Source organism: Salvelinus alpinus, chromosome 29 (assembly GCF_045679555.1).
Source record: "Salvelinus alpinus chromosome 29, SLU_Salpinus.1, whole genome shotgun sequence".
In the NCBI taxonomy this organism is placed as follows: domain Eukaryota; kingdom Metazoa; phylum Chordata; class Actinopteri; order Salmoniformes; family Salmonidae; genus Salvelinus; species Salvelinus alpinus.
Genome location: NC_092114.1, coordinates 20,365,986 through 20,379,639, shown reverse-complemented (window position 1 = coordinate 20,379,639; position 13,654 = coordinate 20,365,986). Strand labels below are relative to the sequence as shown.

The following is a 13,654-nucleotide window of genomic DNA, read 5'->3' as shown; positions in this document are numbered from 1 at the left end:
AGGGTGTGGTTTTTTTAATTGATGAAGGAAAAAAACTATTTCATACATTTTTTAATAAGGCTGTAACTTAACAAAATGTGGAAAAAGTCAAGGGGTCAGAATACTTTCCGAATGCACTGTATATGGCCAATATACCACAGCCAAGGGCTATGTCTTAAGAACAACCCTTCGCTGTGGTATATTGGCCATATACCACACCTACTCGGGCCTTATTGCTTAATCATAACAATCAAAACAAATTAAATCAACATCCATTGATGGAAAATGATCTGGAGAGTTTAGTAAGTGTGATTTATCTTTTCTCTTGCGACATATGCTTAAACTTGCAATAATTAATATTTTGATGGTAAACCGAATTTCGCTTCTTAGCCTAGGTTGTTAAAAATGACTTCGATATTCCTTTTTAATTTGCTTATGGAAAAATTGTTAATTGGATAAATGTGGCAACTCCTCTCTTGCTGCGAAAAATCTATTTTGTAGGGGGGTATTCAGAGGTCATTAGTATATATAAGTTTTGGCTAGACCTGGCAACCGTGGTGTATACTTTAGATACATTTTGCTCTAAACAGACACAAATGACCCTGCGTCCGTCGGTAGACACAGTGCGGTAGCGTTTGCACAACACATTGAGTGCTAGCTAGCTAGCTAGGTAGATTGCTAACCTTAGCTGTGAGACCTAGCTAGCGTCCAATATCTGGTAGAAAACTATTTTCTCATTATTTGACATTATCGTTGACATGTCGGCGTTTTCAGAGGCAGCTTTGGAAAAGAAACTATCGGAGCTTAGCAATTCCCAACAAAGTGTCCAGACTCTGTCACTGTGGCTTATCCATCATAGAAAACACTCGAAGACCATCGTCAACGTTTGGTTCAACGAATTGAAAAAAGGTAATGTTAGCTAGCTAAAATATATTAATCAATAATAACATTTATCTCCAAGTTTTGTTCAGTTAGCTAGGAATTAACGTACACCGTCTTAAGTGTAGATAACGTTAGATAACATTTTATGTTTGTTTACTTGCAAAGGTTACTGTAGTGTAGCTAGCCAGCTCTTTCACTTGACCACATCCCAACTAACGCCAGCTACTAGCTAGCTAACGATATGTCATTAACTGTTCTCTAATTTAAGTTTGCTAGTAAAGTATCGAACCGCCAGTTACTGTAGCTAGATAGCTTTGTGGCTAAACTTTTTTGCTAATAGTGTAGTTATTAATGCTTACTAACTAGCTAGTTAGCTTAACTTTAGTTGTTTAGCTAGCTAGCTCGCTCCTCTCCTAGTGCCAGGGTGGGGTAGTCGTCGTCACACGGTGGAGGCATGTCTACATTCAAGTGTAGAGGTTAACGATCACCCTGCTAAGCAAGGTCTTTGCTTGTATGGATAACTAGACTGACGCGAGGCCCCATTCAGGCCACTCAGCTGCCACCTAGCTACGTTAGCTCACAAGTCTAATCTTTTGTAAAGTTGAAATTTAGTTGGACTGCCTAGCTAATTTGTATATCAAAGTTACGTCATTGGAGTGATTGCTCAGATAGTGAACGAGAAGGCAGTAGTTAGTCATTTGAGTCCTAAAACCAGGCAGTCTTGTTACAGCTAAAGAGCCCTTCGCATTGGGACCCTACTTCACTGTCAGACATTTCCTAGTATGTTCAATTTAAAAGCAGGGTAAGGTAGCTAACCCACATGTGACCAAGGGTCAGCATTGCTGCCCATCATCGTTTACACATGTAGTTAGCTTGTGTGTGCTGCATGCACCTGCTCATAAAGTGCAGATCCACGAACTTCTCTGCATCACTGCACATGAGCCATGGGCTATATCTGTGAAATAGGGTGACATACTGACATTAGTCTACCTATTTTACTCATCTAGGCCTACATTCCCTGCTTTGCCAATAAAAGTTCACAATAAAATTAAGACCTAGAAACACAAATATGACCTTTGTATCTAAGGATTTCTCACACTACCCTGCCACAAGGTCTCAATGTGTGAATACCTTTGGGAAACTGTTATATCTTCCAAATTGACTTGTAGAAAGATGCAGGGTGGCTTTAATGTTTTTGTTGTTGATTGAGCTCAAATAATTTGTAGTGTATTGCCATGTTAAACAGGTGATCAGATCACAGATGTTGAGTGTGCATAAAATGTACCAGGGAATAGGACAATCTGCATTGGCATAAATCTTACCTAGTAAAACCAATATACCTGGTCAAATAAAGCTTTAAAAAACCCATCTGTTGTGTATGACATTAACTTACCGGTACCTGTCTATCTTATCAAGCCTACTGCATAGATATAAATGTATGAGGTCTGAGCTTGTGTGCTAGCTAGTTGGTAGGGAGTAATATTTTGATGCATGCTCTCGGTTTTCCTTTGGGTAAATTATATTTTCCTTTGGCCTAATGATATCCCAGTTGGCCCTCTGTATTTTGGGAGCTGCTGACTCTTCTCTGGACTGGGAATAGCATCGGATGTCATCTCATTTCTCTGCCTCGGAGGGTTCTCTGTAGCCGACTCGTGGACAGAGTTGTGGTCTCATTTTCTAGGTTACTTATTTCCTGTTGTCATCGCTGTGCTTGGTGTTTGATGCTCACTAACCACAAATCACAAAAAGGGCTATCTCTGGCTTCAAGTCCTTACGAACAGCTACGAAGTATGATTTTGTGCTAGTATGATTTTGTGCTGTGTACAGTCAGTGATTGTCTAAACCTCCAATGCCGCCAGTTCACAGTTCAGTGTCGGTACATCAAAGCTGTGAGCCTTTGCGAAGGATACATCTAGGCCCTCTTTATAGACTCTTGCGCATTAATGGAGCTGGGATTTAAATTAGAGAAGTGGTGTGCAGTTCCTAAAATGTTCTCTTTTTCATAAGGGCTCCTTGTCACCATGGTGTGTGTGTGTGTACAGGGCAGTGGCTTGGGGGGGGGGGGGGGGGTCACTTGGGGTTGATTTGCAGTCGTGTCACTTGGGGTTGATTTGCTCTCTCAATACATGAACCAGGGAGAAGCATGTGTTTCTTTGCTTAGCCTTGGAGAAAGAAAAACCCCTATCCGCCTAGAGACAGATCTTCCTCATACAATAGAGCTATATAACAACACCTGTTTGTCAACTGCCTTATGTGTGGGCTATGTAAATTAGGCTATATTATGCAGCGTCATACTTTTCTGCTCTTATAGTCAGCCAGTGTTTACGTGTTAAGGCCTAAGTGGGCTCTAAGTTAATGTTGTGTAGTCTGCCTGAGTGTTAAGAAAGGTATCCTGAGTTGAAGCCTAGTAGATGCATTTGTTGACACTTGCCTGTGTTGCTAGGCTTTGTATAGTTTAACTCTGCTCTAAATCAGTTTCCCACAGTTGACTGATCTGTGTCTGCAGCCAAGGTATCCAGGAAGCTCACCTTCCTCTACCTCGCCAACGACGTCATCCAGAACAGCAAGAAGAAAGGACCTGAGTTCACCCAGGACTTTGCTCCTGTCATTGTTGATGCCTTCAAACATGTGTCCAGGTGAGGGGTGAGATGCACAATTAAATCTGTCTCCCACTGTTTTCTCTACAGTAGTAGTTGGGGCATGAGCCTGTTGATGGAAATTAGACGTGTGTGTGTGTGTGTGCAGAGAAGGAGAGGACCCCTGTAAGAAACAGCTGGGCCGGGTTCTGTCCATCTGGCAGGAGAGGGCTGTGTATGAGAACAACCTGCTGGACCAGCTCTCACACGTCCTGCGTAAGTAGCCTCCTAACCAAGACACCTCTGGTTTGTCTCACCGCACTCAGTGGCTTCCTCGTCTGAAAACGGGGTGCTTTCTCCCCTGTCCCGTCCTCCATCTACTCTGATCTGAAAACATAGTATGCTTGACAGGAGGTATTGGCATTCCATAGTCATTACTTCACATACATGAGTGTCAATAAAGGATGTGAAATAGTATCATGCAATCTTCTTTCCATCTCTCTCTGTTCCCATGATCGCTCACCCTGTATACATGTTCCACAGTGGGAGAGAAGAAGGCCAAGAAGAGGCCGTATGAGGAGATTCAACTGGACGACCAGGACTTGGCCTCCCAAAGCTCCCCCGCAGAGCCCCCACAGGTACAGGCCAACACAACCCCTCACAGGGGGGTGTAATGGCTAGATTAATTTAACCAAACAGAGGTTATTTCTCATTGCATTTACCTCTTAGTATCCCATGTAACTTAATAGTTTTGGTAGTCACATGGCTTTGTTGAAACAAGTTGCCTTGTTAGTTCTTTGTTTTGGATGTTTGACCTACTTTCTAACTGCAATGTGGGACTATTCTCCTTTATCCCCCATCGCTGTCATTTCTTCCTTCCCCTTTCCTCTCCATTTTCCTGACCTCCCATTCCCGTCACACTTTGCTCCCCCTCTCTCCTCACTCTCCCTTTCTACCCTCATTTTCTACCTCCTCTACCTGCCCCTCCCTTCCCCGTCAGACGGCAGAGTTAATCCGGGCCCTGCAGGAGCTTGAGAATGCAGCCTCTGGGGACTCAGCACTGCGCCAGCGAATCTCCTCCTTGCCTGCTGAGGTGCAGGACACGTCACTGCTGCACAGGATCACAGGTAGGCCCTGGCACACACCTCTATCCCACACTCCCATTCGCTACAGTCAGCCATGCTCCAGAGAATGCAGGGTGCAGGGGGGTACAGGGTGCAGTTGACCCAGCTGTGTGTATAGCCTAGTTTTTGGAAGTGAATGGACCGTGTTAGTGCTGTCCTCTGGGGAAAAACAAAGACAGACACCATGCTACATATAAATACTACTTACAGTCAGTTAAACAAACCCTAAATGTTTTGTCACATACACCAGATAGGTGCAATGAAATGTGTTGTTTTACATGTAAGGGCTCCCGAGTGGCGCAGAGGTCTAAGGCACTGCATCTCAGTGCTAGAGGCATCACTACAGACCCTGGTTAGATCCCGGGCTGTATCACAAACGGCCGTGATTGGGAGTCCCATAGTGCGGCGCACAATTGGCCCAGCGTCGTCCGGGTTAGGGGATGATTTGGCCGGGGTAGGCCGTCAATGTAAAATAAGAATTTATTCTTAACTAACTTAAACATACTGGGCTTTATTTTAACAAACCTAACGCAATGGTAAATCTAAGTGCCGCCGGTAGCGCTATAGGTTCAGGGGTGTGTCAGAAATATTTTTGTTATTTTCACTTACAATTGGCGTTGGAGTGAAAGGGCTGGGTTTTGATGAAAAAACACGGTGTGGGTGTGTCGGCCTCACTGGCCAATCAGAATGTGCGCCATGGCGAAATATGTGGTTTGCTTCAAGTTGTTTATTTATGGTCTTTTATTTATTGCCTTGGAATCAACTCCAATTCCAATGTTAGTCTGTTTTATAGTTTGTTAAATGGCTTACAGAAACGAAATAACAAAATGTAGACCTATCTTGGCTAAATAGTTAACATGAAGCCATTTGCAGTCCACATTGTTCTAAGTGGCTACAATAGCTTAGGCACTAATATAGGGGCTAGGCCTACTGTGAATTGCATTATGGCTGAGCATGGACATGCTAAACATAGTAAAAAAACAAGATTAAATGCATTGTTGATAAGGCCTAAAAAGAGAACAAGTAATTATAATCAAGTTTTAAACAAAACAACAGGCACCATCATTTCTCCCCGTGGGTATATAATATTAAAACAACGCAGACTATGGAGAGTTTAACACACATCCAAACTTTTTCACAATAGCTGGACAAAGATCCACTATAAAGAGAAAGGGAGGATGTCCACTCACGTTATACTGCTCCCAAATAGGCCTATGTTTTATGAACATAATCAGAAACATCTTACAGATCAGATCACATTTTCACATCCCCAGAAGTTGCATGTGCACCACGGACGTTGTTACCATAAAACCATGTGAATCACTGTAATAAGACTGCTTGTTTTGTTTTTGATTGTAATAAAAGTTAAATATTTAACAATGAATGAATGTAAACTGTAATGATAAAAAAGACATGCATTACTGTTGAACCAGCCTTAGTTATAGTAGGCCTATGGGCAGGCTTGGGTTTTGAACATATAAAACAGAAAACAAGCAATTGTTGCAGGTTACAGATAACTTCTTAACACGGGGGGGGGGGGGTTACGCACTTCCAAAACGGGACCTGCATGGCTAAAATAGTGTGGGCCTGCCTACAATGCATATATAGAAAGGGAATGTCAGATCACTGTTCTACTCCTCTCAAACATTATTTGAATATAGCTTTGGTGATTAAGATTTATTTCCCAGCGGTCTCAGGAGCCAAACTCTTTATCAACAGTCTTGTCTACTTCACGGTTGCGTTGGGCAGGACAAAAAAAGGCCTTCATTGAGAGGAGGCTTGGTTTTTAACCAAATGAAACGGGAGGGAAACGTTTAGTTTTTTATGGTTCTAATTACAAGTATAAAGGCACCAAAATCACATTAGGCTACTCTTGTTCCATGTTCAAATGGGCAGTGTGTGTCACGGCTGGATAGGCTGTATCATAACCAACTGTGTTACCACTAAAACCAGCTTTTGGTTGGTCTTAAGTATCCTATCAGCACTGCCTGAAAATAGAAACTTGGATCATGTTTTTAAGGACACGCCTCAAATATTTCCACCCCTCCCATTTGAGTGTTAAGCGAGCTGATGTTAGACAGGTAAATTGCCAAACCTGGCGTTAGGGATGGAAAATGCCAGTGCGGCAGTTTTTAAATGACGAAATTGCAAACTAACGTGCGTTTTAACACTAGCACCACCTTAACGCCAGCCGAAAATAGAGCCCATTGTACATTAGTTGGTCATACAATTAACAAATCTCTCAATCACATGATAAGTCCCACCTTAGTCAGTCACAACTGACGAAGGGCTGTTAGGTTGGGGATGTAATTTACCCAACAATGCTCATTGGACACACACATGCACACAAGTATGTCTTACTATACTTGATTGGACCCATAACCCTAAACCTAATTCTAACCTTAACCCTAACCCCTAAGGCTAAAATAGCCTTTTTACAAGTGAGGACCGGCAAAATGTGCTCACTTCTGAATTTTAGTTGGTTTGCTATTCTTGTGAGGACTTCTGGTATACACACACACACACACACACACACACTTGATATCAGTGCTTGATATCATTTGTCATCATTGAAGACACTCAAATGTTGGAACCATTCAACCATTCTGTCCCCCTCTGTGTGTCTCAGATAAAGAGCAGGGTGAGCGCCTGTCCAGGCTGGTGGAGGAGGCGTGCATGCTGCTGGCGGACTTCAGTGGCCGTTTGGCGGCGGAGATCGACGACCGGCGGCAGCTTACGCGGACGCTCACCCTGTTTCTACACAGCCAGAGGGACGGCCTGGCCCAGAACGAGCAGAAACTAGAAGTAAATAATCACCTTTCTTTTTTCACTACACACCCTTTTCTATCATTCTCCATCTTCATTGTGTCTGTCTGTCTCGCATGTTGTTTCATTCACTCTTTGTGTGTTTCTGTTTTTGTAGCATGTATTTTCCTCTTGTAGCCCTGTATCATTTCACCCTTTCAAATGTATGTTTTGCATCTCACCAATGGAATTGAACAGAGAATGCTCAAAATAGTGCTTGGGAAAAGCAACTCTTCTGAAGAATAATAATACTCTGTGCCCTACTAAAGAAAACATCCATGGGGCAAAATAGTTGTTCAGTTTAAACTCATTTGGCCTTTCCTTAACTTGACATAGACATGCTTAACTGGAACTTTCATGCAAATCCCCCATTGTCAATGGGAGATTTGCACCATGGTTTGAGTTACATGTTTACCTCAAGTTAGGATTCAAGTCATTATGCCTCTCTCCACTTATCAGTGGTGTCTTCCTCCCCCATGGTTAGTTCAGGCCCTGAAGGCTTTAGCAAAGATGACATCTCACCCAATTGCTTGCAAAACGACAACACACTATTTCCGTTGGTTTCTAATAAACTGTACAATTTACTGTTTTGTAATTGCTGAATGCTTAACTGTCCAGCCTTTACCCACAGGAACTGAGCAAGATCACGTCTCCTGGTCTCTGTATCTGCAGTGTATCTGCAGTTCAACAAATCTCTCTTGTAATAAAGAAAAATAAAAGAGAAAATAAAACTGAATCTGTGAGTGCTGTTATTTGATGCTACTTGTGTTTGTACTGGTGGGGGTTGCATTGCATTACTCCAGTCCAATTTGATTGACTTTACTTTTGAGTGTCATTATATTAAATACATATTCATTAAACAGTGTCTTATTTAGCAAAAAAACAATCAAACTTCACCTGCTATGTTATTACATAAGACATACGTTTTTTCGATAACTAAAACACATTTTTAAAACCCAGCTTTGGTAGTCATTCATGAACAGATACTTTACATTGCAAATAGTCAGTGAGGTCATGACTTCAACAAAATAACACAAAAACTATAGCAGAAAAATGTACTTGAATGCTATTAAAATGTGTACTCTAACAGTAGCCTCAAATGTACAATATGAGTCAAATGTCTTATGCCTCTTAATCATTTGGAAACGCAACGCACACAGTTAAGTTATAACATGTGACATTTGTCCATTTATTTGAAATTAAGTGCAACGCACACAGTTAAGTTATAACGTGACATTTGTCCATTTATTTGAAATTAAGTGCATTCACAGATGGCTAGAGTGTTATAAACTGAATCTAAAGTTCAAAATAATATTCTTACTCATACTGGGGTAGTTAAAATGCCATTGAAGGTATTTTCAGCAAGTGTAAATTATATTCATAGTTTGATCATTTTTTTTACTGGTCTGCAAATATGATTTTGGCATCTTCTCAATTTGAATTGTCAAGCCCCTGAACCAGGGGTGGGCAACTCTGGTCCTGGAGGGCTGCAGTATGGGAAGTATTTTGAACCTGCTCAGCACTAACACACCAAATCATCCCTTGTAATAATAAAAGTAATCCCTAATAATTTGGACCACAATGAGTTTAATCAGGTGTGTTAGCCTGGCTGGAATAAAAAGCGGAACTCTGCAGCTCCCCAGGACTAGAGTTGTCCACCACCAGTTCTAAACACATGCCATCTAGTAATGGGTCTTTTGGCTTTGACTATTTTCTGGCTCACCTTGTACTCTGGGTTCAGGGTGGTTTTACTCCCCCACATTGAGGCTATGGGTTGACTACATGACTGGGTCAATACTACACTTCAATTGCTAAGGGGTTGTTTGTCAAACTGGGCCTTGGTTACAGGCCTTAGCATATCCTTGACTTGCCTATAAGGTTTAATTTCTCCCATACTGTACCATTCATTTGGCTTTAATGCTTATTTGAATATTTAGATTTGTCACACTGCACTAAAAATAGATAAGGAAACGCCTCTGTTTTTCTCTGTAGTAAATAAATGAATGGATCGAACACTAGTATTTCTGTCATTTGAAATGTAATGAAAGGATTTCATAGCTCACAACTTTAATGACAGAATGGTTATAGTAAAGGTCCTTCAGAAATATTTACCTTTACCTCTGTGATCCTGATGTGAGAGGTTGATGTAGGATGATGATGGTTTTTAGTAAAAAATAAACAAAATACTAACACACACACTAATAATATAGGACCACCTACAACTCTTTTTTTTCATTCAAAATGTTATATTTTAGCCACTTATAAAAGTAAATAGGGGTTCACAATGAAACAGAAATGATTGAATGTCATCAGTTTACTCCGATGTGCCCAAGTTCCTTTGTAAATCCTCCCTTTCCTAACCATTGTGCTACAAGGTTCACAATGAGATACAAGGTTTACAGTGAACTCCAAGATGATGTCTAACAATTGAACAGCATATCCAACTCCAATTCTAACGTTGTACCAAAAAATGTCACATTATTCCTCACACCTATTCTTGTTGTTTCAGGAGTACAAGCGCAAGCTGGCGCGGGTGACCCAGGTACGGAAGGATCTGCGTTCTCATCTCAGCAACCTACCAGACCTCTCTGTGCTCCCTAGTGTGACCGGTGGACATTTGCACCTGCCCTCGTCCGGCGTCGAGCTTTATGACCCCACAGCCTGACAGCTCACCTGTGTTTCCCATCTCTGTCCGACCATCCACCCTCTGATTGACACATCTCTCGCCCTATCATTTAATATGTGGACATCACTTCACTTCGTGGACATCAGAGTCACTTAGTAACCTTTGACTGACGTATCTCCCAACCTATCATTGGCCATATGCATCTTGCCATTGCGCTACTGTTTGACTGCTCTCTCATCCAATCTTTCCCCATGTAGTCCTGTTTATCAAATTTCTCTCTTACCCATCATCATGTAACCCTCCCTTTGGAACAGTATATCTCCCTCCTATTCACCAAGGATCCCTCCTATTCTCTTCACAATAGATCACTCCTATTGGTACAGTATTCGGAAAGTATTCAGACCCCTTGACATTCTAAAATTGATTAAATTGTTTTTTACCCTCATCAATCTACACACAATAGCCCATAATGACAAAGCAAAAACAGGTTTTTAGAAATGTTTGCAAATTTATTAGAAATAAATAAATAGAAAAATAAATAGAAATATGACATACATAAGTATTCAGACCCTTTACTCAGTACTTTGTTGAAGAACCTTTGGCAGCGGTTACAGTCTTGAGACTTCTTGGTATGATGCTACGAGTTTGGCACACCTGTATTTGGGGAGTTTCTCCCATTCTCTGCAGATCCTCTCAAGCTCTGTCAGGTTGGATGAGGAGCGTTGCTGCATAGCTATTTTCAGGTCTCTCCAGAGATGTTAGATCGGGTTCAAGTCCGGGCTCTGGCTGGGCCACTCAAGGACATTCAGAGACTTGTCCCAAAGCCACTCTTGCGTTGTCTTGGCTGTGTGCTTATGGTCATTGTTCTGTTGGAAGGTGAACCTTCGCCCCCAGTCTGAAGTCCTGAGTACACTGGAGCAAGTTTTCATCAAGAATCTCTCTCGTTCATCTTTCCCTTGATCCTGACATCCCCACAGCATGATGCTGCCACCACCATGCTTCACCGTTGGGATGGCGCCAGGTTTCCTCCAGGCGTGACGCTTGGCATTCAGGCCAAAGAGTTCAATCTTGCTTTCATCAGACCAGAGAATCTGGTTTCTCATGGTCTGAGAGTCCTTTAGGTGCCTTTTGACAAACTCCAAGCGGGCTGTAATGTGCCTTTTACTAAGGGGTGGCTTCCATGTGGCCACTCTCCATAAAGGCCTAATTGGTGGAGCGCTGCAAAGATGGTTTTCCTTCTGGAAGGTTCTCCCATCTCCACAGAGGAACTTTGTCAGAGCTCTGTCAGAGTGACCATAGAGTTCATGGTCACCTCCCTGACCAAGGCCCTTCTCCCCCGATTGCTCAGTTTGGCCGGGTTGGCCAGCTCTATGATGAGTCTTGGTGGTTCCAAACTTCTATTTAAGAATGATGGAGGCTACTGTGTTCTTGGGGACCTTGAATGCTTCATAAATGTTTGGTACCCTTCCCCAGATCTGTGCCTCGACACAATCTCATGGCTTGGTTTTTGCTCTGACATGCACTGTCAACTGTGGGACCTTATATAGACAGTTGTGTGCCTTTCCTTTCCAAATCATGTCCAATCAATTGAATTTACCACAGGGGGACTCTAATAAAGTTGTAGAATCATCTCAAGGATGATCAATGGAAACAGGATGCACCTGAGCTCAATTTGGAGTCTCATAGCAAAGGGTCTGATTACTTATGTAAATACGTTTTATATATATATTTATATATAGATACATTTGCAAAAATGTAGAAAAACCTGTTTTCACTTTGTCATTGTGGGGTATTGTGTGTAGATTGCTGAGGGAAAAAATTATTTCATCCATTTTAAAATAAGGCTGTAAAGTAACAAAATGTCGACAAAATCAATGGGTCTGAATACTTTCCGAATGCACTGTATCATTTGCGTCCACATCTAATGCTATTAAATGAAGGGTATGACCAATGTTTTCCATACCTAATGCACTCTCTTTCTTCCCTTCTGCTCTTCCTCTGAATACATATACTGGTTTGGTGATCCCCCTTGGCTTTCACTGACAGTGTTCCTATGCAGAGGATGCTGGTGGGAGGAGCTATAGGAGGACAGGCTCATTGTAATGGCTGGAATGGAATAATTGGAACGGAGTCAAACGTGGTTTTCATATGTTTGATGCTGTTCCATTTATTCCATTCCAGCCATTACAATGAGCCCGTCCTCCTATAGCTCCTCCCACCAGCCTCCTCTGTTCCCATGATATTCCTCTTCTGTTTCCCCTATCCACCTAACCCCAACCTCCTCAAAATGTCCGGAAAGATATTGTTGTGATATTATTTTTGTATTTATAGTGAATTTAGATAGCACCATAAATGGTATATTGCAGTAGTCACAATGCATACATCCCCTCAGTTTGGTATCATTATAATCAGCTGCAGTATTTTGATTACGAACAATTATCATCTTTATGCGTTCTTTTATAACTGCTCTAAGTCGTTTTCCCATTATGTGGACACAGCTCACTAGGTTTTAGATCTTGTTCTCGGGGGCTTCACTAATAGCAGGGACTGTTACTGTTCAAGTTCTATATAAATGGCCTTAAAATAATTACGCCTGTTCAGAAAAGTTATTTTGTCCAGATTTAATTGTGAAATCACGTTGAAAAGGAAATGGACAAGTTGGAAAATGTAAAAGTAACAGGTTTGAATATGTTTGACTTTTTTTGAGAAAGCTCTTAAGGAAACAAAAACGTTAATTGTAAACATTGTTCTTCAATCAGTAACCAATTTCTTTCTTCGTTTTAGCACATAGACAAAGTTGCATGTAAATCCTAGGAACTAATTGGTTTTTATCTGTCAGTCTTGTATCGTCATTATGGACTGGCCAAGACACACTCTTAGAAAAAATGGTTCTGGATACAACCAAAAAGGGTACTATGCTTGCTTCCAATATGGCACCCCTTAATGTTCTATATAGAACTGAAATTGGTTCCCTATATGGAACCCATTTTGGTTCAGTGAAGAACCCCATATATATGGGGTGCCATATACAGTATGAAGCAAGAAATAGAACCCTTTTCGGTTCTCTCCAGAACCTTTTTTTCTAAGAGTGCATGGTAGTCATTCCAAAAAAATGCCTGGGTCTCATTGCAGATGCATCTCTATAGAAGTTAGATGTCTCCGTAATAGTTGAAGCCTTTCCCATATTGGAACAAGCAAGTGGAGACATCAGTGTTGTATGCTCTTTTACCGTATTACCTTCTGCCCCCTGGTTATAACCTCTACTGAAGGTTCTTCAGCCGCCTGTGACAGCTATGCTCTTTGAAGAACTTGAAGGGGCACACTTTGCTAAACTAATCCGTATAACTTATATCAATGATTTGTAAGTCTTCATTGAAACACAAATTGTTGTAATGTGTTGTTCTCAGAACCAAATAAACAGCCAAACATAGGAGAATTTATCAAGACTTATTGTTATTTTGTCTGCATCAATCCAGCATTATTTATTTTTGGGTGATTATTATTTGTAGTTTTAAAATGTGTATGTGGTACACATTAACACAATATACTTATAGTGACAAATAATGCCCTCTAGAAATACTGTGCTTTTGACTCTGTACTGGTACACCCTGTATATAGCCATGGTATTTTTACTCATTGTTATTCACCATATATTTATTCCT

At 41.4% G+C, this 13,654-nt stretch overlaps 1 protein-coding gene across 3 annotated transcripts; it reads left to right on the top strand.

The window, feature by feature from the left end:
• The first annotated feature begins 590 nt into the window (after positions 1 to 590).
• Positions 591 to 10,385, top strand: LOC139559258 (regulation of nuclear pre-mRNA domain-containing protein 1A-like). Of its 3 annotated transcripts, none has more exons than XM_071375086.1 (7): positions 591 to 888; positions 3,368 to 3,497; positions 3,607 to 3,713; positions 3,981 to 4,075; positions 4,438 to 4,564; positions 7,191 to 7,366; positions 9,876 to 10,385. In XM_071375086.1, exons 1-7 carry the CDS (start codon positions 738 to 740, stop codon positions 10,029 to 10,031), a joined length of 942 nt encoding a protein of 313 aa, XP_071231187.1. In that variant the 5' UTR covers positions 591 to 737; the 3' UTR covers positions 10,032 to 10,385. The 3 variants fall into 3 exon arrangements, with proteins under 3 accessions (XP_071231187.1, XP_071231188.1, XP_071231189.1); XM_071375087.1 differs by lacking the exon at positions 9,876 to 10,385 and adding an exon at positions 7,998 to 8,138; XM_071375088.1 differs by lacking the exon at positions 9,876 to 10,385 and adding an exon at positions 7,985 to 8,102.
• The last annotated feature ends 3,269 nt before the right edge of the window (positions 10,386 to 13,654 follow it).